The sequence below is a fragment of the Sander vitreus genome, chromosome 22 (genome assembly GCF_031162955.1).
Source record: "Sander vitreus isolate 19-12246 chromosome 22, sanVit1, whole genome shotgun sequence".
NCBI lineage: Eukaryota > Metazoa > Chordata > Actinopteri > Perciformes > Percidae > Sander > Sander vitreus.
Window position 1 is genome coordinate 15,928,473 of NC_135876.1, and position 27,644 is coordinate 15,956,116.

Genomic DNA, 27,644 nt, shown 5'->3' on the forward strand with positions numbered 1-27,644 from the left:
TTATCAATTTCAGCTATGCTTTTCCTACTATGACAAGTCAAAATGTCTGCTGTGAAAAAGGTCCATCCTGTAGTCATCAGCTGACTTGTTTAAGGCAACAGGATGGTTCACGCAGTATTGCACACGTTGACTTTATTGTCTCTTATGTTCCAATGCATAGTGGCACAATCTTACCTGCACTGCTGTCATATTTGTTTAATATCTGTTTAATACTTTTTGCACTATTGCATTTGCACAAATTGTACACAGATTCTTTACTACACTCAGTATTTATATTTGATCCATATTTTTTGTAGAATCTTTGTTGTATTTTGTATGTTTATATTTTGCGTATTTAATGTATAACTATGTTGTCTCGCACGTTTTATGCCTTGTCTTGGCCAGGTCGTCGTTGCAAATGAGAATTTGTTCTTAATTGGCTTACCTGGTTAAATAACGGTTATATAAAAATGGTTAAAGTTCAGTGTCTCGCAATGTTTTCCTGGGCTATGAAGGATTTATTTAAAGCAAATTATTTATTATTATTGTATTATTAGTTTCCTGGCCTATTTGTGATGGGCTGTGACATGTAAGCATTATTTTGCAACTGTTTTGTTGTATATTTCCATACAAACGAGAAAGGCTCAGTCCATCAGACACTATATTATCATATACACATAAAAAATTGGTTCAGTGTGTGGGGATGGATCATTGATTTTATTGTTTGCACTCATCTTGACATTCTGTCAAGCACAGCAAGGAAACATGGCGGGTGGTGCCTGTATCCATGGATACAGGCTGGAGATGGCTGAGAGGTTGGAGGGGCTGGGGGCTGGTATAGAGGAGCTGAGTTGGCAGGGGTCCTGGCAGTTCCGCTCTTTAATAGAGGTTCTTCTGCACGTAGGCGGCGATGTACTTGACGGCCAGCATGGTCTCCTCGCATGTGGGCTTGATCTGAGACTCGGGCAGCAGGAAGCCATAACGACCAGTGTCACGCAACTCGAAGGTGTAGGAATACTTTACTCCCAGGTCGTAGGCCCAGTCATCAGAGCCTCCAGCAGCAGGGTCTGAGGACAGATAAGGATAGGGGGATTATTCAGAGTGGGATATGCTGATGACCTGGGACAGCCTGGATGTGTTTTTATACAAATAATGCTTTCAGGGGCCAAAACAAAATCCTTGCTAGAAATAGCTTTCTCTCATGATAGGCAATTGCTTTTTTCTTTTTTATGATGTGTGAACACATCATAATGCATATCATTATAGGTGGTAGATAGAATATCAAGCTTTCTCTAATACACTATTTCTCCATGGAGACCAATGTAGCTGCAATACTCGCTGTACTTACAGATGGTTGCAGCACCGGGTCCACTGGTGTATGTAGTATCATACAGACTACGCAGAGCAGCAGAAGCTCCCTCAGCAACCTTCAGCTACAAAACAGAGAAAAAACAAAAGTCAGATCAAAAGACCAATCAGAAGATTTTTTCATATATGTAACTGAATACTTTGATATATCTGAGCCTGTTATATTCCTGTATTTACACACTTCAGACAGCATCAGAGAACATAAAAAATATATCAGAAGTTAGCTAACATTAGCCACCATAAACTACTGTTCATACCAGACCAAGTAAGTGGTCTAGTAAGAGTTTAATGAATTGAGCAACAGTGCTTTTAATCTATTATGAATTCAACTTTTTATTTGTAAGTGTTAAGACTGTGTCATCAATTCTTTTAAAAGTTACAGTTTTAAAGTGAAAAGAAAAACCCAGCTTGTATTAAGATCAGTAAATACATTTTGCCCACCATCCATAGCGCTTTTTTGAACAAAACATGTTTACTGATATTACAGAAAAAAGTAAAACACTTCAGTGAGTCCCAACAGGAAATGAAACCCTCAGAGAAATGCACAAGCAGGAAATGATATTTCTGGAAGAGCAGATGAGTTATGACAGATCCCCAGAGGTCTTTTGTTCTGTAACGTGTCAGAAGAGAGTTGAATTACGAGTGGGTAATAGAGAGGCAGAGACATGTGATGTGCCTCAGTTAGTGTGAGAGCTGGAGCAGGGGTGTGAGTGTTAACTGTACACCCCAGTGAGAGGTAAAAGAACCACGAGAATGAAGCATATGAGCAGGGAGTAAATGATTTGCAGCAGCCAAGTGTGACTGTCATGGGGTTACCCCATGCCTTCAATTAAGCCAGTGGTAGCATTGGTCCTAGCATGCTAAGCTAACCTGAGCATGAGCATTAGCATAGGACTGTTAGCATTGGCATTACCATTAGCATGTGGGCTAGCATCAGTGGACACATGGCTTGTCAATTCATGTTATTTCCTTTCAGTGTATTTAAGTACTAGTCAAAAGAGTAGAAATCATGATTTGATAAATACGACACATACACAGTTAATTTCAAGTTATTTATTTTAGGTTATTGGATTTACCCAAGGTCATCCAAATGTTTGCATGTCTCATTCACCTGTTCTTATCTTCAAGCAAGGCTCTGGGTCGAAGTGGCAGAGTTTGGTGTAATTTATAGGGAGGAAGACCTGGAATGGTCCAAGTGTAAGCCAGTACAGAGGTGGGTACTGGAGTGCCTAAAGCTTTCTGTTTTGAGAAACTTGTTCAGCATGTAACATTTAATTTCTGGTTTTATAGTTGGTATATTGTGTATTAATGTAGCCAGAAATGTTTTGGAATGTTGAGGTAACATGATGGGGTTTGATTGATTTCCAATTAACTTTGGTTTGTCTTGTAGGAGGGGCTTCAGGTATAAAGGAAGGAGGCAGCGGCTCCTGGAGAAGAACAGTTTTGGCCTGGAAGGGTGCAGGTGCTAGAGCCTAATAGTCAGGGTCTGATTTAGGCTTTTGTATTGTTTAATATTTGTTTGGTATGATAATTTGAATAGTTTGTAGTTAGTTTCCTTGTTTGATTTTTGATATATTGTTTTATAATAATTCATCCTTGCACTACTGCACTTCCCCTGTGAATGGGAAGAAATAAATCAAAGCATCAGGTGAAGAACTGAGTCCATGTCTCCTCCTTCCACCATGGGGCTAAACCTTACAGTGACCTTTAGATAAGAGTCATAATGGAACTGGGTTCAATTCTTCTCAAACACCTTTAGAGATATTATAATCAGTTTCTATTATATTAATATTATATAACGTTTGTTCTGAAAGTTTTGATATGCTGCTATTCTTATAAATGAGATGCACAGTGAAATGCTGCCCATCATAAAGACATTGCTCACGCTATTTAGTTAGCATCTAATGAGTGTAATTTCCTGTATAGATGTATATAATTTAAAAGATTTTAATATCATTTAAAAGAAATGCTGCTGTCAATTTAATCCTTATAGTGGCACTACTTTTACCTTTGATGCTTGTCTGACGATCATTACATGAAGAGCCAGATTGATCCAAAATGTAACATACCTATGTCTAATGCAGTTAATCTATTGTTATTGTGTTCCTAATGCATACATTTCCATTAAGGCTGTATACATTAGGGTGCTGCATTTTAGCGATACATGTGACACTGCCATGATTAATAATTATACAGTCATTGTGACTGACCAAGCATGTTAGTTAATATATTCACTGTCACTGTACACAGCTTTATGTACAATATGCCATTTATGGCAGATAATGATGACTTACCAGCTCACTGTGGTGTGCAGCCAGCTCAAAGGTGTAGGAATAGGGGAAGAGCAGCAGCTGGGAGTAGGAGTGGATGGTTAGGTAGGCCTTGAGGACGGACTTGTTCCTGCGGATGAAGTCGGCAACGTTCTTAACCTCGATCTCAGACTCAGGACTGTACCCACAGAAGGTGTCGCTGCAGGGGTTGCTGGAGGCACCAGTGGCTGTATTGAAAATTACATTGTTGAAAACCATGAATAGAGACATTTTTTTTACTTCTTCAAATGCATTGTGACTATGCTTGAAGGCGTGATTGTACACATGAAGTTCAATTGACTTGAGGAGTACTATACAGCCTCTGAAAACAGTTGTATAATGTCTCACTGTATGTGGCTCTGGAAGGAGTTTGAGAAAAACATTACAATGTGTAGATTTGAAAGCTGTGGGATGACTCACACTAGGCACTAAAAGTCAAGATACCTCGGCCTGTGCTGCACAGAGTTTGGTCATTTATAAAGAAATCAGTTTCACATATACCCCCCATCTTTGCAGTAGTGCAATATAAAAGTACCCCTTTGGGATATAGCCATGTATATGTTGCACTTACTACACCAGCCAGCGTTCCAGTTCCTGTTGGGATCGGCACCAATGCAGCTGGATCCAGATTTCCTGGAGCGAGTCTTCCTCCACATCCTGTTCTAAAGCCCCCCAGTGGACAGAATAAACATATCAGACATGCATTGAACAAACCAACAAATTCGTTAAGATAAAAAAGACTGCATGGTCTCTATTAGGTTACACTGTAAATTTAAGCTTGAAGTTGGAACTTACGCTCTTGTGGGTGTAGTCGTAGCCATCAATGTTAAAGACAGGCAGCACAAATACATCCATCTGGTTGAGCAGGCTGGTCATCTGAGAATCACTGCCATAGGTGGACAGAGCCTGAGGATGATTGGAAAACATTCTGTGCTGTTATGAGTGGAAGTCTTTGTATAAACGCTTGTCATGCCCATCCAGGTGTTTTCCTCACCTCCTTGACAAACCACTGGCAGAAAGCAGGAGAGATCCACTCTCTAGCGTGAATACCACAATCCATGAAGATAGCGGGCTTGGTGGAGCTGGACTTCTTACCGAGCTGTAGTTGTTAAAAGTAAGAAGAAAACATTTGTGAGAACAATCAGTGGTATACTTATCCAACAGTTTTCAACACGAGGGACTGATATATCAGATAAGTCTTGTAATACCTTGAGAACAGTCATAGGGCGTCCCTCGTAGGTGCTTCCAATCACCTGCTTGCTAATGAGGTTAGGATTGGAGGAGGAAATGGAGGCGATCCAGGACTGGACCTGAAATTAAAGGGAAAACAAATAAGAACAGGAAATAACAATCCAGTCAGGTGAGATTGTGATTGTGATTGTGGAAGAGATTGATCTATTTTCCTCTTACAGTATCCCAGGTGTTGTACTTGGTGTAGCTGTGGGCTCTGGGAGAGGGCTTGTTATCAACCTGAGCATCAACAGAAGACTGCACATCCTCAATGAGGACCCTGAAGAGGGATTCATTAAAACAAATATTTAAAAAGCACATGTATAAAATGAAACCTTTGTGTTCAATTAAGTGTAAATCAGATAAAGATTTATTTTGCATCTTTGTCTTGTGACCTACTTGTACTCCATGTCATTCTGCTGCAGGGTGGTGTACACCATATCCAGGTACATGGCCCGCACACGGATGTCCACATCGACGTCGATGGTCACCAGCTCAGGGCTCTCGGGTCTCCAGAAGTCAACCTGCAGATGGCGCCAAAGTCAAACACTTGAGCATGTTGAGCTCAACCTTTTCATTTGACAAACTTTGATAAGCTAAAAGACATATTATTGTGAAGTGAATGTGAGATGACAAAGATCCAGCAATATAGACAGTAATTTATCCAAGCATTCAAAAAAAGGTGCAATTAGATATGATTTGCATATCTGAACAGGCGTTTAGTGAATTGACCCAAAAAATATATCCAATTTAACCTCTTCCACCATTAGCAAACCAATTAAAGCGCATGTAGTGAGTAAATATAGCATTATAAGGTGTGTGGGTGTGTGAGAGAAGGCTTCAAGGTACCTCAATGCTCTTAGCCAGGTCCTTAATGAGGGTCACATGCTCATCAAGTACAGGCTTCAGACGGAAGACTTTCTCTCTAGTGAAAAAAAGAGAGAGAGAGATCAGAAATATGGTACAATAGCCACAGTTTTGTGGTTCACATTACTGGGCAGTCTCTTTACTACACTGTAAAATAATACTCTGTGCATGTTGTTTATTTCGTGGTGGTGAGCACAATTTTTAATGTAATGTATTTAAATGGGATGCATATTTCGTGATCACAGCAGGACTACGGTAGGGAGTAGTATGAAAAGGCGAAAATCCGTGTAGGGAGGTTGGTCCGTGCTGAGCACCCAGAGACTGCGGGTCGTGTGCTTTCCCTGTTCTTCTAAACCCAACCTCCGTATAGATGCTTCCCATTATGCTTCCCATTCCTATTTCTTGCTGAGCACCACGAAAAAAACAGCATAATCGTGTCCGGTACACAAATCAATAGATAAAAAAAACGTGACCATTTCACAACTTGCCGTGTTGGAAATTGATATACGGTCAATTGATGGCAGGCAAATTACATTGAACCATAATTCTGTACTCATTTAGCGCACAGGTTAATATTGGCTAATACCTTCCTACTGTATAATTCATAACAGACAGGTCAAGAACCATACTACAGTATGTCATCATGCATGCTTAATGCAAAGTCATGATTGGCACTGTAATTTAGACATTGTATGGCAATAGTGTCACACATAATTGACAGAAATGTGTCTTTTTGCTTTGACAAAGACTAGATATTTACCCTTCAAAGTGAGTGATTTCAGCCAGGGCAACAGCCACCAATCCGAGAAGCAGGAGGGCCCTCATGTTGTCTGTGAGGCTGAACTCACCGTTGACAGCATTTATAACCCCGACCTGCTGCCCATCTACCAATCCTCGTCTGTAGCAGCAATATGTCACACATCCTCCCAAAAAGCCACCAGTTGTTTTTAGGTGCCACGTGGAGGAACATGATGACATAGTCAATGATTTCAGATGCTAGAGGTGCTTAGGGACATTTTGAGCCAAGGTAACTTGATTTTGATCCATAATACTTAATCTCATTCTGGATGTTTTGGTAACTAATGACTTTTTTTCATGACTAATCAAGATAATTTGTATATTTTTATTATAAGGTAATACAAAGTCAACTTAGTACTACGGAATTTTTATTTTACTTATAATTTCATATATTCACAAACTGTACATTTACAGAGTAGGAACAAAAATATCTCAACATGTTTAAATACCACATAGACAACCACCAGATATATTGACAATGATCCCCCTGCCTGGAGTGTTTGTGTAGTATTTCAAACTCATTATGCAAACACTTAACCACATACAGCATACAGGCACTAGTTATCATAGTCACATATGTTATAAGCTGATGTAAACTTGAATCACATTTGTTGAATCACAACTTTTCCAATGTTGTATGTACTGCAGACAGCTGCTGGCAGAGCATGCACAGGTGCTAATGATTTTTTTCTTCTTTTTTAGCTTTGGCATCTTTGCTGAGCAATTGATCACTGTTCCAACTGGTGAAAGACCTACTGAGCACACAGAATGGTTATCACTGGACAATATATCACCGCACTGTAATCTCAAGGCACACCAGCGACAAAATCCTGCAGTGCATGCATATCTTATATAAATAATGGCATAAGTGATCTGTAATTATGTATAGTATTTTCTAGCTTTGATATACAGTAGTTAATTCCTGGATTTACTTTACTTCACTGATGCCAGTGAGATTCATTTCTCATTGCTTCGAGAGAAACATCTGCCTGCATAAATGTGACAAGTATGAGTTCTGTGTGACCTGTGATGGTTTATGAATAATCATTCTTCAGATAAGCACTGTACAATTAATGAATGTCTCTTGGACTCACAGAGGGACATTAATAATGTTAACTGTTCTGCATGATTCAGTGCTTGGTAATACAGTTGGGGTTTTAAAAGCATGGAATTTCTCCATCCCTGGCCCCTTAACCACAGACCAAAAGAGCGGGAAGCGTGAACATATCGTCTCTCTGTTTTCTTCTTCACTTGTCGTCAGAGAAAGCCTTGCTTTTGACTGTGAGGCTCAATGCCTCAGAGGCACGAAAAGAGAGGGCGCTCTTCTTGGAGCTAATGCTTGGGTGAGGCCCTCTAGTTTCACTTGGCAAGCAGCGCAACAGACGCAGTAAGTTCTTGCGAAAGTTATGCCCAACAAATCCGTACACAATAGGGTTAACGCAGCTGTTGAAGTAGGCAATGCAGATGGTGAAGGGCATGGCCGTGTCTATGATTTCCAGGATGGCACAGTTCTCCACCGGTGTTAGCTGGGTGAGCACCTGCATTAAGTGGAACACCTGATGGGGCACCCAGCACAGGAAGAAGGCTAGGACAGCTGCTGCAAGCATGCGCAGTACCTCGTCATCACGTGAACGGGAACTTTTCTGGATGTGCCTCGCACCCACCAGCGCCCGTCCGATGAGACAGTAACATGTGATGATGATAACAAAGGGCACCAGGAATCCCAGCAGACTTTTCAGCAGGCTGATGGCCAGCAGGAGCTCTTTCACCCTCACAACATTTTCAGTGGCTGGGTGCAGAGTGGCACACACTGTAGTGTAGTTTGTGATGTTGAGGACGTCCCTAGTCAGTGCTGTGGGCACACTAAGCACAAAGGCAAAAAGCCAGACCACTACACATGAGATACGGGCGTACAGCACCGTACGTAACCTGCGTGATCGCATTGGGTGGACGATAGCAAGATAGCGGTCAATGCTGAGTGCTGTGAGGAAGAAGATGCTGGTGTAGAGGTTAAAAATCACCAGCCCTGCACTGGCCTTGCAGAGGAATCCTCCAAAGGGCCAGTGGTAGCCTGTAGCAGTGAAGGTGGCCCACATGGGCAGAGTGATGAGGAAGGTGAGGTCAGAAACAGCAAGGTTGAGCACAAGTATGTTGGCCACCGTCTTGAGCTTCAAGTAGCAGTAGATGACAGCCACTACCATACTGTTTCCGATAATGCCTACAACAAAGATACAGCCGTAGACGACGGGTACCAGGGTGAAGATGAATTCATGGCTTCCAGACATGCCGCATGTCAGAGCTATCCCTTCTGTCGCTCCTGCAGTTATATTCTGCATTTTCCTTTTTTAAGTGCCAGATCCTGGGACCTTTAAACAGGGGCCCTGTCGGCAGGGTGCGTCTGTGGTGACTGATACAGGCCTTGGGCGAGGGCCTCAGCGAGTCCTATAAAAGAAACAAAAATGTCACAGGCAGTCTAGGGGAAGAGCCATCATTACCGCTGGCATGGCCCATAAACGCTAATCCACACGAGCCCCAATGAAAGTGCTCACCCTACACCAGCTCATTAAAGACCTGCACATTAAAGCTATCCTGACGCTTTATGTTATTTCTGTAAAATAAGAAGCCATGAAAAACAGATGTTCTATGTTATTCAATATTCCAAAAATGCCCTTTGAAACATCATTATTCAGACAGTCTGCATTCTCCCTTCTCCTTTATATCGTCTCTCAGCTAATGAATGGCAACAGTAAAACAGTACAGTGTTTATCAAATGGTCCGTCCATCTGGGTGGACTGTCAGCACCCGGAAGGAGAACATTTATGCCTTGTGTTATGACCTGTGTTAATGAAGACTGCATGGCAAAGTGTGAGCTTGGATAACAACACCATTAAACACTGAGGTACTGATGGAGGAGAGAGAAAGAGAGGGTTGAGGCTCCAGTCACTGTAGAAGACATGTCACGTTTCAAAACCTTGGTGTGCAGAGATACATTGTACCCAGCATGAGAACTTCTAATCAGCACACACCTAAACAAACAGGACAGCAGGGATTCGGCTCTGTGGAAACATTGCTCTGTGAGAAAATCAAACCTGCGTGCTGTGGAAATATTTGCCTCAGGGCTCGTTTTTGCTTTATTTGTACCAGCAGAATGTGAAATGGGAATAAAAAACTAATTCTACCCTTTGTTTAGAGTCTTTATGTTTTAATAGAATGGCTTAGTGAGTGTCATTAGTGGGGCTGATGTAATAATATTAGCATAAGCCTCATATATTCTATCACTATAGCTGCAAAGATAGTTTCTGTTACTAATTACATGAAATTGACAACATTTTCGCAGTTGCATTAAAACCAAACAGATGGCAGAGGAAAACATCCTCTGAATTTGAAGCTTAAAGGGGGCAAACTGCATATACAGATAATTCCAAAAATATATGGGCTGTTTTTTTAGAATATGAAGTGGACTCTTTTGTATAATACAGATAAAGTGTAGACTACTGTATATGCTGCCACATAAAAAAATTGAAATCTTCTGATTACCAGTTTCACTAAACTAAGCAGGTGTCTAGCCACAAGATGGCATTCTAGCTTCAAGATTTACTCCCATCTCACAGCTGACACAGTACTGTGATATCATGATAGAAATTACTGTACAATTAAAAAGTATCGATCAATTGCCTTTTGCAGAAATACAGTTGCTGCTGTTGCTCTTACAGCTGGACTTACAGTACTTATTGAGTTATGCACATTTAAAAACCTTCCCTATCTGCATTCCTATTGCCCTCTGGTTGGCATTAAGACAGTCTGAGCCCTGCCAGTAGAACTATTTTATCTCCCAGTCCAAGATCTCCTCATTTTCCACTAGGTTTCGGTGGGTGAATTCTTTGGGAAAAAAAACCACTCTGTGCACTAAAGCAACTACCGTATCGGTTGCAGATGTGGGGATTGTTGAGTGTGGAAGATGTGTGGGTGCCAAGGGCAACAGAATAATGAAGTATCTTTGCGAGTTTCCAGCACAGAATATCCTGGTGTAGTAGGTAGGGTAAAGCACCAACACAGATGTCACCGCTTGGATTTACTGTACATGTGTTTTCTTTTTATAATGATTATAACAGTGGGTGGCTGTACATTTTAACTACACAGAAGACAGCAACAAAACACATATCAGTTTCACTGGTTTAAAACAGTGGGATTTAAAACTGTTTAAGAAAATCTCTTGATGCTAAGAAGATTTCTGGTGACCACAAATGGAAATATGGGGGAAAATGGACGCCACATGCCTCTTACCATTATTGAAAAGGCTGGCATTTTAACCACCAGTATTTTTCCATAAGGGAGATGCTCAATGCCAGGGGATGTGCATAGAGAGTGTATATTAACAAGGCTGAAAGTTATTGCTGCCTATATATGTAAGTGAGCCCTAAACCTAATAAAGGCAAGGTTGCACAGACGGAAAATCGGAAGCAGGCGATTTAGTGTAGCTGCGTGTCCAGTGAGCTATAGCTCGAAAGTGAGATGGCACATTACTGAATGATAGCCATAAACCCTGGGTGACCACAGACAGGAAGGCAAACACCTACTTTACAAGGTCCATGAACAAGCTGCATCCGCTCGGACGAGACAATGGTCTGCATTGCCCTGCACTGTTTGCAAACACACAGCTGCTTACAATGAATGATACAATCTCGATTAGGAGGAAGTTTGGAGACATTTTTGCTCTACATAGCCTGACTCCTTAATGGCACTGTAGCAGCAACATTCCATTTTAACCCTATTTTGGGGTTTTTAAATAAATCCCCTTCCTGAGACCGTGGACATTCCTTAGAAAGCTAAACCTAGAAAAATGATGTGCCGAGTAGGACTGAGTTTGGATGGAATGGTGGTTCCCAACAACAAAGCTATCTGAGGCTGCCCTCGACCTGAGTACCCGTCTGCTCTGACATGAGCACCACCATCTGGCTGCCTATAGAGAGAGCCACTAAAATGTCAGGTTGATGGAGTTAATGATTTACAAACGTATTACAGCCCATTATGAAGTGAGGTTCATCTTACTGAGAACACACCATCTCAGCCACCCACGTTTAGGTCTCATTTCAGGCATTTTTGGTCAACAGAATGTTTTGCTACATATGGTATCTTCAAACACGTTACAGGAATACAAATGTAATACTCCGCTTCCCACCACCATCAAATGGCAATACATGGTCTTGGAATTGCACAACAGCTTAATTTATCATTATTACTCCTCCATGTAGAGTAATAGTATGGGTGTCTAAAAGTCGTGTGGTGTGTAGTGTAGTGGACCACAACCGTAGCCTCCTATAACTCAGTTCCTCCTCTGGCTCAACTTACAGTTTCTCACTTCAGCTGAAGAGTTTTTGAAGTAGGAAACTTGACCAAGAGCAAACTCACTGACAGCTAAAGTTACTCTTAAATGTTAAGTATGGTGATGCCATGCAATGAAGTTGATTGCAATTTAAAATAAACTGCATCAAAAGCACCATACTTCTCCATTTAAAATACATACATATATATGTACATATATACACTGTACTGTTTTACTATATATACATATATTTTCAGAAGATTTTGATTAAGTGCATGTGTGTGTGTGTGTGTGTGTGTGTGTGTGTGTGTGTGTGTGTGTGTGTGTGTGTAAGAGTGATAGTGTCCATGAACAAAATGAGGACTGCCAGAGATGGACTAATGGAAATATTGGCTTCAGAAACCATGTCTGCATTTAGAAAACTTCACTTTCATGTGACTTGCACAATTAAACAGCACAAACTTCAGCCTGTAGAGCTTCCCTTAATTTCCTGTACTGTACGTAATAAAATACGCTACTGAAGTTTTCAATTACAAAATCATTATAAACAACGTATGAATCCCTTTCTCTCCTACTTATTTTTGATCACCGAGATAGTTTGTTAGAGGATCATTTAACTATAAAACCTGAGATTATATTAAATAACACAATTACTGGCTCTCAAGAGCAGTGTTTGTGTCCAAGATAGACACATTAGGGGGGGAAAGTAAGCGCCTATAAAAGTGAAACCCATACAAAGCTCTTGCTTTCACTCTGAAGCCTTCACTCTGAAGCCACAACTTCTTTTCCTCATGTTCATTCTCCAGTATCACTCTATTTCTTCTTCAACAGTTAAAACTGTCTGGCTGAAAATTAAATATCACCTGTTTTTTTTCCATTTCTACAGATACATTTCCCTACTATTCCACAGCCACCATGTTTTCTTCCCCATCTGCTCTTTTTCCTGCCTGTTTTAGGAATTAAATTCCTAATAAAGTGAGGAGTTGCCAGTTCTGGATTCTTCCCATAAACCGCACAGCTAGAGTAGTTGTTTTAAAGGCTCTGATCAAACAGGACTTTCACATGAACTACTTGAACAAACAACAACAACAGGTGGCACCAATTAAGTCAGTGAATACATGTTATATGTCGTTTTATTCAATGCATTTACTCCATATGCGGGTTCCCAAGGTAATATCAGCAAATGTCAACAAAGGGCTTGTGATATAAATATTGACAGACACTGAAACCTTTTTTGTGCTGAAACATTAGAAGCTCATCCTATTAGAGGCTATTACAGAAAGTTACATTTAAAGAGCTTACAGACAATAACTCTTTTTTTTTTTCATTTTTAAAAGTTGGTAAAACATCTTCCTGGAAATGATGCAATGTGGGATCTTACCTGTGGTGCTGAATCAGGAGGTTGTTGATGCTTTCAGAGCAGGACAGAGAGAGATAGAGAGACCACTGCAGTGTGCCAGTGGCTGCCTCTGATTTAACTTAACTGGTGGAGCGAGACGAGCAGGAATACCGTCTGACACACAAACAGCCCCCCACTACTCTCTCTCTCTCACACACACACACACACACACACACACACACACACACACACACACACACACACACACACACACACAATCTTACACAATAGCAACCCTCTTCCCCTCTCCTCCTCCCCCTCCTCCCACCCTACTCCTCAAGCACCATCCCTCTCTCTAAATGTCTACTTTGAATAACTCACTTTCTCTTTCATATGAAATGTATTGCTACCTTTGACAAGTGGAGCTCATTAAAGGCCTGTTACACAATCTTTTGAGGGCGTTCAATTCAGCATAACAGTTTAATTAATCAGACACAGGCATGCACACTGGTATTTACAGCACTTTGGTTAATTTCACTTTAATACCTCGACCAACTCTATCCTCCACTAGCGCTCATCTCTCATCCCATGGCAGCCCCCTGTCTTTGTCCTTTGCACAGCATAAAAAGGCATAACCAGGCTTTGATTGTGTTTGGACCTGTCGACATACTGTATTAACAGCTGCCACAAGCTTGCCCTTGGCTTGGACCAGGGTGTATAAGGGGCGAGGAGAGGGAAATTGCAAGGGGAAGCCGGAGAGTTGGGTTACCCAATTTTCCATTGTGATTCAGTTGTCATAGCTTTTTTTTTTTTTTTAAAAGAGGTGGATGTATTGTTAGAGTGTGTGAATGTATATGCATGTCAGAGTGGCCGAGCTAACAACTCCACGTGGTCAAGCTGGCTTTGTTGAGGCTATTTAAGTGTGATTGAGGCACTTGCTGATGTGACTGGTAAAACTGTACTCCAAAGAATAATTTCACGCTAAAAGAATTTGTATAGGGCGTAAGGGAGAAATTTGAAGCCTGCACTCTTTATGGTTGTGTAATCCAGCTGTTATAATGAGGGAGCTTTATTTTTAGCAACTGCAAACAATGTGCAAACAATCAAACACTCTTTGGCACTAAAGATATTTGTCTCACTATTCTTTTTTTTTTTTCTCAAGGTGTGACAGGTGTTGAGAAGTGGGTCACATCCTCACCTCTCCGCACCTATCGCAGCTGTCATGGAGATGGATAGTGATGGATGAGGCGGCATGGCTGTCATCCTCTAAATCCCCTTCAGTTTCAGTGTCCGCAGTGTTGACAGTGAAGAGAGCCATCACCTTTGGTTGAAGACGAACAAGTCAAGAAAGGAAAAACACACTTTGGGCTAAGTGGAGGTCCTGTTTCTTGGCTTTTGCTCACTCAGGTGACAAAGTCATTTGAGAATAATCACATTTACCAAGCGTACTATAGCTCACTGCATCTTGGAGGTCACACAGGGTCAAAAAGCAACACGTAAAAAGATCTGGAAAACTTTTATGAAAACACGTGACATGCACCAGAGTGCTCTTCAGCATTTATACCTGTCATTTTTCAGGCAGGGCAGGTTGCAGAGAGGACAGTATCTCACTTTGTCTGAAACACAACAACAGAGCCATTTACACCTCCAGGGGGACTATGATCAGGCTCCATTATGTCTTCTATTACAGCGAATGATAAGAATCATCCATTAGGCAAATCTTATTGTGTATTCTGTCACAGCAATGAGCACCCATACGGTAGCTTGGTCTCGCTGCCACGAGAATGATCAACAATCTAAATCTGACCCACAAGTCCTCTCAGGAAGGAACAGTTATGTATAAAGCTCCGAATCTCCACCGCATTTTCCACAAAACAAATAATTCTCAGTAGGAACAGGATGTTGTTGCAACACCCCACACTAAAACATTGCTTTACACTCCCCGAGTACAAGCAGAAACAGATGTTGATAAAAAAAGGAGATCTGGGGGGAGAAGACTATGTGGGGGAATGAAATGTCCTATGGGACTGTACCTTTTTAGAATGGATGGGTGGTGTTTATTTAGGGTTGGGGTGGGTGCGTTTTGCAAAGTAAAACTCCATGTGCTGGGAAAAAAAACTGCATGATTGTGTCATGATTGTGATTTTCTGTTTTCTGTTCTGATGTTCTGTTTCCTGTTACCCTAACCCTAACCCTAACCCTAACCCTGTTATTTTGTAGTCTTCTGTGTCTTGTCTCCCTTGTCTTGTCTAGTTTACTTCCTGTCTTTAGTTTCCCGCCCTTGTGATTGTCTTATTTGTTTCACCTGTCCCTTGTTAGTCCTCGTTACCTCTTGTATTTAGTTTGTGTCTCCCTTGTCTTTTGTCGAATCATTTTATTCTGTTGCTGTGTTTTCTGTTGGATGCTGTCTCTGTACTGTCGTGGATTCTGTTTTTGTGTACCGTGCTGATCTTTCCTGTTGTGGATTCTGTTTTTTTTCCCGTGTGTTCCTGCCTGGCTACCTTCCTGAGGACTTTGAAGAAGACTCTTTTTGTTAATAAATTACCTCTTAACTGCGTTTGGGTCCAAGCCTTTCCTGACAAACCGTGACAGATTGACTCTAAAATAACACATAAATGATCAATCCAAGATTTTTTTTATAAATTTGTGTTGTGCAACAGTAATCTGATGCAACTATAGTAAAACCCAAGGAATATGGTCATTATCATCTATTGGGTAATGCATCATTTCTGGATGAGGAAGGCCAGAGAGAGGCCAAAGCTTTATATGAGCGTCAAGTGCTCATACCCTGGAGGTGTGCAATAGTGGGTGATGCTCTTGCTAATCAAATCACTCTAACAAGATAAGCTGTGTTTGCACTTAAGCTATAGTAGAATGAATTGATGACCAAGGTAATTAGTGGCAGCACAGATCACAGCGGGGAACAATGGACCTTTTGCACCAGAGCAACACAGGCACTAAAATGCCAAACCATCACACAGCCACCTGCTGAAGAAAGACAATACTCTGTGAGGTCTGAAGACTGAGCTTTAACCGTAAACTGCTGACCTGTATTGACAAGAAGCTGAGTCATTACTTATACCTGTACAAAAGGATTTGACATGTTGCTGCATCAAAAATTCATGTGTGAAATGATTGCATTTTATTTTAAACTATAGTGACAAGGGGCCAATTTCATTAAAATGAAGTGATGAAGAACATGAGCTGCATGTTTCTTTTCTCATGTTAGTTATTAGTTTCTGTTGAACAATGCAGGGTAAACTTTGCCAAAAGACACAAATCTCTGGCGTGTAAGTGACCTGCAGAGCAACACAGGCTGACATGTGGTTTTAATGAGCATCATCAGTTTTTCTCCCAAAGTCTATCTTGTACTTATACATGTTTTAAATCTAACTATGAAAACCGTTGCCTCATCGTTCCCAGATGAATTTTATTCATAGACCTGTTTCACAGCAGACATGTGAACATGTCATAGCAGGAACAGCAGCACAGGTGGTACTCATAACATAAGGATGTCTATGTTACAATCACTACAATGAAATGCAACAATTAATAATATTATTAGATACACCTGTGTTTGACAGGTCAAAATTTAAGCAGTGACGAGGGTCTGTTCTACTTTACCTTTTAAGGTATTGCCAAGGTGTTTGACTCTGTTACAGGCTAACTGTAGCGATAATACACAAGGCACAAACTGGGGTAGGTGAGCAATGATGCTAAGTTGATACACGGTTGGAAATGTATGCAGTGAAGCTACGTTAGCTGAAAACTAACATTAGCTACTGACCACAGGTGACACCATTTGCTGCAACATAATTGAACGTACCCTTGTACAATAGAGTATTTAAACTATAACCCTGCCTTCCGTGCTTGCTTTGGCACTAATCTTAAACAATTATGCTATGTTTACCCCATAGATAGATTAAACAGTTTTGGTGGTAATGCTAATATAGCATTTCCTGAGCTAACTCACTGGCTTCATTATCACCGTTGCTTCAAAACGTCTTTGCAAGAAAATAGGCCTACAATTTTGTGCTTCAGGCACGTTAACGTTAAATCCAAACCTCGTCATTCCTTCGTCGGCTTCAAACCTGAACTTCACACTGGATGATTTCCGTACCTGCTGCAAGTTTGCTCTGCTGCGACTCTTGCCAAACTCAATGCCAGGTATCACTGCTTTGCTTCAGACCGCATGTGTGTATGTGTGTCTGCTTGTGCTATTATATAGGCCTATTGTAAGTAGATGTCTTGGCTCTGTTAGGTTGGTATTAATGTGCTTGGCTGACAAGCTGCTTGCTGTTTAATTGCTCTCTGGCAGATCTATTTGTGGCTGCTATGTCTTGGCTGTTGCTGTTGCTCTCATCCACTTGGATGTACTGTTAGCATCATAGACTGTGAAAATAAGGTTTGCATTGATATTAATTGTGATATAATGTATTTTTTATTTTTGCATGTGAATTATGATGCTTTCATGATGTTGATTTTGCATAGTGGTGAAATAGGAGGACTCTTGTGTTGACTATTGTTAGTTGTATTAGCTGAAGTAGTATTGCATCATCCTTCCTTTTGTTTCGGGATAGCCTCCTACTGAATATGTTGTTTGTGTATTGTACTTGGGACTGTTGTCTTGCAAACATCCTTTTTCCTTAGTTATTACCTTGTAATGTTGATTTCATTGAGGATTAAACATGGCCTTTACCATATTCTAATATCTAATAATTAGATACACATTGCATCTTTGTTATGTGACAGCTTGTTTAATTCTTATCTTTTTTTTCTTGTATTCTTCTTAGTTATAACTTATAACTATCTTATATGTTTTACTGATATATATATATATATAAACACTACTGGTCAAAAGTTTGGGGTCACTTAGAAATTTCCATTCCACTCCAGTACAGACAGAATACCATCTGAGATCAGTTGCATTGTTTTTTTAATCAGGGCAGCAGTTTTAAGATTACATTATGTGCTTACATAATTGCAAAAGGGGTTCTCGAATGTTGTAGAAGAAGTGGCTGATCTTTAATGCAATATCTACATTGCCCATTATCAGCAACCATTCATCCAATGTTCCAAAGGCACATTCTGTTTACTAATCTGATATCATTTTAAAAGGCTAATCTGAGAAAACATTGGAGAACCCTTTATCAATTATGTAAGCACATAATGTAATCTGAAAACTGCTGACCTGGTTAAAAAAACAATGTAACTGATCTCAGCTGGTATTCTGTCTATAATGGAGTTGAATGGAAATTTCTAAGTGACCCCAAACTTTTGACCGGTATATTATGCAGGACTTAATGTTGTAATTGTTTGTCGTGTATAAATACAAATACTAATATAATACTAATATAACTAATTTACATCTGGTGTGGGTTTTTAAATGCTATAAAATATGTTGTCCTAAAAAGACGTTTTGTGGTGTTTTTGCTTGGAGTGTAAACAATGTGGTAGGAAGGCTGGACTCCAGTAAGCCACCACAACACCATATAACTAAATAAAATATAATGTATTTTATCTAATGGACTCTCATGCTTTATATAGACATAACACACATCCATCCATCTGTACAGAACTAATTTCTGGGCTCCTGACAGTCTTAAACATGCAGCACTTCATACATCTCCCTCGGCTGACCCACAAGGGACCCGTCTAATGTGACTTTAACAAACCTTTTATTTTCTCAGTGTGCTGCAAAGGTGTCAAGGACAGCTCGAGCACCATCCCTCTGGTGCCATCAAGGCTCAGAAAATATTTACTGCATCTCTCACACTGAATTGACCTGCCTTGTTAGCGTTGTTGCCCGAATGAGCCTCACTCAAAACATTTTGTTTGTGTGGGAGGACGAGAATGACGGGGACAAGGAGTAACAGAAAAGAAAGTGTGTTTTGTCACATGAAATGTTTTTTGTTGTTGTTTTTCAGTTGGAGCTGTAAGGAGTCAGGAATATGTGCGGTACCACCTGTAAGCACACTGGTTTTGGATTGACCTTTGCCCCCTGAGCTTTAAATTCTGCTTAACATCACGGAAATCTTTGACCCAGAGGTTGACCGTGGAGATGTAAAATGATGTGGCTGCGACAGTCTTGATCAGAGCTAAAAGAACAGATATGTCAAAGACAACAAATCTTTTGCACAAACAGGAAGCTTCCAAGAGATTGGAGGAGGAAAGTGGTGGGAAGGCCTATAAGGGGCCTCTTAGAGTCACATTGTTTAGGTCTGGGCTCCCCAAGGTTGCCTTTTTACATCTACACACAAGGAGGGATGGGAAGAGGGGGGATGCTAAGGGAGGCTTGCTACTTCTTCTTTAGTGTAACCTCTTCCATGAATATTTTAGGCTCTTCATTAGATCCATGTACGATTAGAAAAAAGGCATTTGTACTGAATTCAATAAAACAGTGAGTTGTCATATAGTCGTATTTGGCTTTCTTACGGTACTATCAGTTCAGCCAAAGGAACATTATAGACTGAGATAACAGAGGAAGAAGTAATATTGCCTTCAAGCAAGCAAGGAAGGAAGTATGTTTGCTGTAAAGGTTTGGTTCAGTTTATTAAAGAGATTTGTCAATACAATCAGACATCACAGACACAGATTATAAGAGCGTAAACAGATCAATTCTCTATGTTCTTTTATTCTAATAGTTTATTATTTGGTAGCAGTGGGCTGTCGGTATGGGCTGTCAACTCTAATGCATATTATAGCTCCTTAACTGTTATTGCTCCCTGTTATTGTCACAACTTTAAAGCAAAAAGCCTGTGTGTATTTATCCATATGGGGGTATGGTTGTGTGCTCTCTGGCTCTTACTGTATTGTTTACGTATGTGAAACTCAGCATGTGTGTATGTGTGTCTGCGATGTGCGTAAGACATAAGAGTTTCACGCACACACTAGTGTACTAAGGGTCTGGAACTTATCCCAGGCCAGGCTTTCCTTAAGTAAACAGCATGTGAACAGCATTGAGTTTTCTTTCTCACCCATGACCCTCACTCTTCTTTAAAAAAAAAGAGTCCTAACCAGGCAGGGAAACATTACCAAGTAGTTTTGAGTCAACCCCAATTAAATTTAAAAATAATACAGATAATAATAGCATCCATTAAATCACATATGGACAGTAAATTGCGGAATACATCCAAGAGCGTATGTACAGTATCTCAGCTTGTACCTACTTCCCTTTAGAAAACCCTCCAGCCATGTTGTTACTCTTAGGGGCTGCTGGAGAGTTCAGGCTCAGCTGAGTCAATAACCCTGGTGCCCTCCAGACCTTATAAACACCCCTGTCCTCCAGGAAGAGGGTGACGCGCGCCAACACTGGCGATGTTTTGTCATGTCCTCATCTCTGTTGTAACAAACAGATTACTCTTTGACATATGTGTTTTGATTTGTTATCACAAATAAACAGGCTTTCTTTTGTGCTAGCATGATTTGAGCTGAAACAATATGGAAAAAATTAGTTCCAGTATCAAACTGAGTCGTTTTCTTAGAGAACTATGATGTGCTGAGGTTATCTTAGATTCATGGAAGCTACAAAGACAAATGGCAACAAACTCTAAATATGTAGGCTATATATGTAAAAAAAATCTAATTACAATATTTTGTTAGATATCCTTTTGGCATTATGGCTTACTCAGTGCAGAACACCCTGTGTAGTTTTGATCACCTATGTATGAAATGCACTAGGAATGAAAATAAACATATCGGGACTGTGAATGTTAGGCCATGGACTGAAGTATGATGATCATTGGGATTTTTGTCATAACACCGGAATCATTGCTGACCAAATTGGCAACCCCGACAGGCACCTACCTTTTTTTTTAACAGTTTTAAATTGTGCAATGAGTTTGAACCTAGTGGGATATCTTCATTTTGAAAAACGTTTGCATGCCGTTGTTTCATGGTATTAATAGCAACCTATCACCACTCATTTAACCCCAAATTTGGGTAACTCAAATTATTTTAGACATTTATCAGTTGTGGCATTGTGGTATGTGGGGGTGCGGGTCTCATATTTAGAATACACAACTCTAAACACAAAAGGTCACACAGCAGACATGTGCAAGGCTCTGTACCCAGTTACGTGGATGATGACATTGATAATCTCACCAAGCAGGGAATTCTTTCTGTGCTGTTGCAAGTTTTGTTATTATGTTACTTACAAGTAGTGATGTGAGTTACAATGTTGTGGCGAGGTAATAACTCTGGACAGGTAAAGCTGGATGTTCAGAACGAGAATTAAAAAAACAAACACAGAAGAAACAGCCTCATGAGACAATAGGAGATTAACTTTGTTTTTGTCAATAGTTAGAGAAACCTGGGAGAAAAAAGGATGGGGAACTTAGAAAAATCACTAATGCACAAGCAAGAAGCCATATGATTATTGCCTTAAAAGGAAACCTAAAGATTATGATTCCACTGTGATTTACTTTGCTGTAATAGTCTTTGTACTGTAATACAAACGGCTACTGCTATATTTTCTATATTACATTTTCGTCTTTAGATCTTTATCCCCTGTGTTATAAGGGCTATGACTCAGTAAACGGATGCAATAACCTTTTAAAAGAACATCAGTATTGCAAAAATATGATTCTTAGCCGAGCTCTACTGCAGACATTTAGTGCAAACAACAATTTATAATCCCAAAACCAGACTCTAAATGACCTTAACGTGCATAATTTACTCTTCTCCCTCTTCGTCATCAGGTTCCTGCATGTTTGCTACATATTCTGGGACGCTGAGTTCACTTGACCTAAAGCAAGCAACAGGTCAAAAACTTTGTTCCAGCCAGCTCGACTCGCCATCTGTCCATCCCTCCAGTCCTGTTTTGTTGCAGTTAACAGGCTTTTTTTTTTTAAATGCAGCACTTGCGTTTAGTCATGTATATGTTTCCTATAAAAAAATCTTCTTGATTCCTTTGAGATGCATCAGTGTGATTCCCTAGTGTGTCTGACTATTTTTCTACTGAATACCATGAGTTTGGAACATTGTGTAAAACCTCTTATGCCCATTCCTAACATTTTCTGCTGAGGCAGCCTTGCTTAGGAAGTTTGTCTTGGCCTGGTTTTTGAAGGAGTGCCAGTTAGTGGATGGCACCAAGGTCTTGTAATCAGCACATAATCCCTGAGAAGGAGGGGCTCGAACTGGTTTCTAATTTGGTTTTCTGTCCTGTTGTTTGTATTTGGATACTTGGAGACACTAAGAAATGACAGAGTGTCTCCAGCTTCTTTAATGTGACGTATGTCCAAGTTAAGTAGAATATGAGGGCATGGGACCATTTCAGTAGGGATGTAAGCGTATCGTGAAGGGATTTTATTTGGTTATCCAATGTTGACATGACAGAACATGAGTGTCTGGAGAAGCTCAGAGATTCATACTTAAACCTCTATTTCCCTCCACCCACACCTCCCTAACGAAGGAGAGACTTTCCGAAAATGTGCGCCATTATTCCCATTTGTACGATTCCTTACATCTTACACCTCTCTAAGCGTTTATCGCGTCTCCTCCTATAGTGAGACAGTTCAAGTGTCTTTTATATAATGAAAGGGGTTATAGCTGGTTGCTCTAAATTGCATTAAGTAAACATCATCTCATCATTATCTGTGTAAATCATTTGATTAATAGGTAGCTAACAACCGTAGATGCTAGTTAAAAAAGAAGTATTTTTTGCTTTCATATTTTTTCATACCATTATTATGGATTGGAGTTCGAGGTGGGTTCGATGTAGTTTTATTTTTTTCCTGATAATCACAGAGGCATTCAGTTGCCCCATTGGTGCGCGTACTGTGTGCTTCTGAGGTCAGTTAACCCCTGCTGAGAGAGTAGAGCTAGAGGAAATAACACAGCAGCGGGGTATCTCATGCCAATCAACATACAGCAAAGGGAAAAGCATTAGCCGAAAAACTGATGCTTACCAATTTCCCAAGACTGTGTGGGTTGATGTTTTTACCCTTGAGAGGATATAGTGGTTAATGTGGCTACTATAGCTTGAAACATGTTGTCTCAGAGGGGTTATGCTTTAGTTCCTTGGATATTTTATGCCATAAGTTTAGCCTCTCATCTTCTGAGACACTTTAATTCCCATTACTGTATGTGGTTTGTTTGACTCCTCCTGTATTTGTCAGGATTTAAATCTATAAGTGAATGAGCATTTTATTTTCTGCCCGATGTCTGTGTTGACGCTGTTATTATGGCATTTAACTCTGTTGTACACATGACTTGACATTAAGGGTCAAGTTTCCGAGTACTCCCACTCTGTGTCTGTACAAAGAAAGAGGAGGCGACTCACCACAAGGCAACTCCTAATGAAATCCCTTCTTGGGAGCTTTGTAAATATTTTCATCCTCTCCCTCAGCTTGCTGATAGACTAATTCCACTCATTTTCCTGATTAATCACAGAGGAGTGGAGAGAGGCCGAGATGGGAGGAACTGATAAAGTGGTCACACGGCTGTTGTCCAAAACTGTCCACATCAACATACTGGTTGCAACCTTATACTGTCCTCATATCACACCTAAACACACGTGCACAGGCAGGTAAAAATAGCTCTCCATACAGTATGTATTCAACAGTATTTGTGGCAAGGCTTTTATTTTCTAAATATAATGTAGAAATTTCCATCTAGAGCTGAAATTTTTTGTCGATTGATCAATTAACAGAAAATTAATGGAAATGATTATCAATGAAGATATTTCGTATTTCAGGCTATTAACATTACCTATTAGCCTGGTTGACACCAGACCCTTCTCAGTTGTAACTGAGAGTGGGTCTGGGCAAGCTTCATTCGCAGCCCATTTCCAAAGGGCCGTCAAATGCCTCTGGGTGCAATTGGATAGTCCTTCAACCAATCAGACCAACGATCCGGGTGACGTAGCAGCTACAGCCGCATCAATGGGTTGCTGCGCTTCGGTGGCCGTTATGTTGAATGTAAACAAAAAGCTGCTTGCCGTCGCTGCGCTATCGTCATCGTGTAAAGCCCGCCTCAACGGTTGTGTTTGGTGCCTCGATTTGGAAAAGTTGGAAATGGGCTTGAATGGGCTCTTGGCCAGACTGACTTGCAGAGCAAATCTCAAATTTGCCAGAAGTTCGTCAGGGTTTCCCCAGGCTAATTACCTATAGTTCCAGCTTCCCAATTGAGGATTTGCTGCTTTTCTTATGTGACAGTAAACTTAATGTATTTGGGTTGGACAAGATATAACCTAAGGCATTTTATATTATTCCCTGACATTTTTATAGAACAAATGGTTTATTAAGAAAATAGATTAATTGATAAATGAAAATTAAGTAATAGTTGCAGCTTGAATTCGAAAATCATTCAATCTACAATGAGTCCTCCAAACCATTCGACCACATAGGTGGTTTATTCCTACCCTTTTATACAACCCATAGAAGCGTTTCATAAATTAGAGCCTCTAGAGGTGGCAGGAAATACGACCCACCACAGCGTTTTCCATCCTCATAGGTAAATGTCGATAAAATTTATCGACATCGAAATTCTGAAGCTGACGTATTTTTCCCATGACGATAATTTCGATAATTTATTTCTGTTGATAGGCCTACTTTCTCCTTAAAAAACATTCTACCGTGTTTGCAGGGTACGGAATTAACCCTCTCCGGTCGCCAAATGCAGGGGCGGACAGACACACACACCAGACACCAGCCACTACCTTCTGTTTACTGATAGCTAGCGTTTAACTCAGGCTAATTATTTAGCTAGCAAGTGCCAATTTTTTGGCAGCAAGCCTTCCAAAAGAAAGCACAATGAAATTAAATGTTAACCGATCATTAACCGTTGACCGATAAGCTAGAAACGGAGTCTCAGTTCACCCGTCCAGGAGGCTCTTACACACTTTCAGGCTTGTACCGGTGTTGATGTTTTGTGCATTGTCGGACACATGCAGCCACTTTCCTGAAACCGCTTGCAGGACTGATTCAAGTCCACAGCGGCCCGCGGCGAGTATGTCCGAGCCTGTCTCCAGCGCCTCCACCTGCAGGTTGTCAGCGTCTACCTGGTGTACTTTCGGACAGCCGATTTAACTCGCCGGTCCTGATCAATGTAGTTTCATGTGTCACGTAGCTTTCCACAAGCAGAAAGGTCAGTGTATATTTTGGTCATTCGATTTTCATTTCATAAACAGGTATTAAAAAACAAAAAAACGAATGGTTATTTGATTTTCGTTTGAAAATACAAAATTTGAAATTGAAATACAAGGCGTTTTTTTCCTTTTCATGGTCAAAAGGGGATGGGAGAAATTTAAAATAGGTTTTTATTTTCATTTTCTATTTCTTATAACAAAAAATAAAATCACTGGAAAATAGAATGAAAAAAGGCCTGTTTTTTCATATTCAGAGACCGGATGTTGTCATTTCCAATGCAACAGCGCTAGTGTAGGCTACCACTGTCAGTGTTGCCAAAGCCCGTCTACGGAAAGCCGTTCCACTCCCTATTCAGCCCCATTGTACCAAATTTGGTTGCAGTTCCACCAGAGTTCCACTGGGGGTGATCACGGTCCAGTGCAAAATGAATGGGACTCTATGGAGCTAGACGGCTAAATTTGTCTCTTTCGCCTGATTGTCGTTGAGAAATCTCAGATTTGATTGTAGTTTTTGCAAGTTCAACATGGATTATAGGTCAAAAGTTGAATGAACGAGTACTTGTGTCCTTTCGATTTCTTACAGGTTGAGTCGTTGTTGCCCATAACATGCTAACATTCTGCTAATGAATGCTGATTGGTCAGTGAAGGACTGATTACGATCGGAGATCCCACTTGACGGCATCCAAAGCAGAACCAGAATGTCAGAGTGAATATTTCAGCGTGGTCTTTAAAACATTAGCAAACCTCTTTCTAGCACGTGTATTAACAGGGAGAGCCTAACCTGTCAGCTGTGTTGTCGATGCTTCGAGAGAACAAAGGAAGCGACTCAGAGCTTGCCGTAAAGCAGTATCTCTGGCCGTATATGTGTATGACGTCATTCACATTTTAAAAGGCTTTTTAGAACAAAAAAGCCACTTTAAAAAAATCTAACACCCAGCAGTGTGTATTTTCTTAGCCTCCCCTTTCGAATGCAACATTCAAATTACTAGACAAAAAATTATATCCTGAGAAAAGTGGATTTTGAGGGGTATAGCTCCATAGAGTCCCATTCATTCTGCACTAATCTGTGAGCGCCCCCTATATGGAACTCTGGTGGAACCGCAACCAGTTCAGAAGCCGGAAGTAACAAGAGAGTGGAACTTCTTCCCTTATTAGAAATTCTTTGGTGTTGCTTTCAACCCAGGCTAAAATTACTTTGAAAACCTAGCTATACTCTTGATAATGCTTGGAGGGACTTTTATTTCATAATGTCACATTTCTTTATTACCCTCTCTCCCTGCCTTCCTCTGACTCTCTGTCTCTACCCACTGGCTAACCAGCTGAGGACTTGACTTTCAATTCACAGCTGTAACGTTACTGTTTCATTAACGTTACGGTTACAGCGCCAAAGTCTGGTCCCAGCAAACTTTCGGTTGCTGCCGTTAAGCTTGCTGATCTGGCAGAAAGTCACCGGCGGTTCGGGATCAGATCATGGGGGTCAGACCTCCGGTGCTGGGTCTAATGTTATAATGTTTGCTGCTGCCGCTGCAGCTAGCTAGCAGGTGTAACCTAACCTGTGACCTGGGTCCCCGGTTCGCTCTATGTTCGCTCCCCGGTGCTGACTGACTCTGGTCCGTCTGCAGAGCTAGCGTTACCCGCTCTAGCTAAGCTGGGAATCAGACGAATCTGCTGCGCTCGTGTTTTATTCATATTTTATTTTCTTTGCAGATAGTGATATGCTTTGATGCACTGATGTCAGGCAGGCTTGCTAATTGCTTTTAGTCTGAGTCTGTGAGATAACCAAACTTCCTTTGAACATAACGTGCAAATAAATAGACGGAAATAAATAAAAGTCCCCTAAAATAAATACAAGTAAAACATATAGGCAATTGAACTATAATGACTAATGCATATATATGTATGCCTCATTTATGTATTTCATGATGTATTTCATAGCCATATTTATGTATATTTATGTAAAGAGGTGCAAAAAACAGATGATCAGTCGCTCAGGAAGTTAGGCTATAGTTTCCCTCAACTGCAGCCTGGTTTAAAGCAAAACTGGTAGGCTCCACCGGTGCTAGTCATGGATGGATTAACAGAACGTGCTACTGCCTTGAAAATGCAACATCCGGTCTCAGAATATGAAAAATAGGCATTTTTTCATTTCTGTTTTCAAGTGTCTTTGTCTTTTGACAATGAAAAGGGAAAAAAAGCCTTGTATTTCAATTTCAAATTTTGTATTTTAAAACGAAAATCAAATAACCATTCGTTTTTTTGTTTTTTAATACCTGTTAATGAAATGAAAATCGAATGACCAAAACATACACTGACCCAGAAAAAAGAGAAAAAACACAACTTGCT

General features: G+C 40.5%; 2 protein-coding genes across 2 annotated transcripts; both read right to left on the minus strand.

Annotated features, from left to right (window-relative positions):
• Nucleotides 1-675: 675 nt before the first annotated feature.
• On the minus strand, nt 676-6,609 carry cpb1 (carboxypeptidase B1 (tissue)). Its single transcript, XM_078281105.1, has 11 exons — nt 6,514-6,609; nt 5,736-5,811; nt 5,286-5,410; nt 5,067-5,166; nt 4,865-4,966; nt 4,651-4,755; nt 4,452-4,562; nt 4,228-4,318; nt 3,642-3,844; nt 1,328-1,412; nt 676-1,046 (listed from the first exon to the last, which is right to left on the minus strand). The coding sequence occupies exons 1-11, from the start codon at nt 6,576-6,578 to the stop codon at nt 859-861; spliced, it is 1,251 nt and encodes a 416-aa protein (XP_078137231.1). The 5' UTR covers nt 6,579-6,609; the 3' UTR covers nt 676-858.
• Nucleotides 6,610-6,914: 305 nt separating this feature from the next.
• Nucleotides 6,915-13,397, minus strand: agtr1b (angiotensin II receptor, type 1b). The gene is made up of 2 exons (XM_078281106.1): nt 13,256-13,397; nt 6,915-8,993 (listed from the first exon to the last, which is right to left on the minus strand). Exon 2 carries the CDS (start codon nt 8,885-8,887, stop codon nt 7,799-7,801), a length of 1,089 nt encoding a protein of 362 aa, XP_078137232.1. The 5' UTR covers nt 8,888-8,993; nt 13,256-13,397; the 3' UTR covers nt 6,915-7,798.
• Between the last annotated feature and the right edge of the window lie 14,247 nt (nt 13,398-27,644).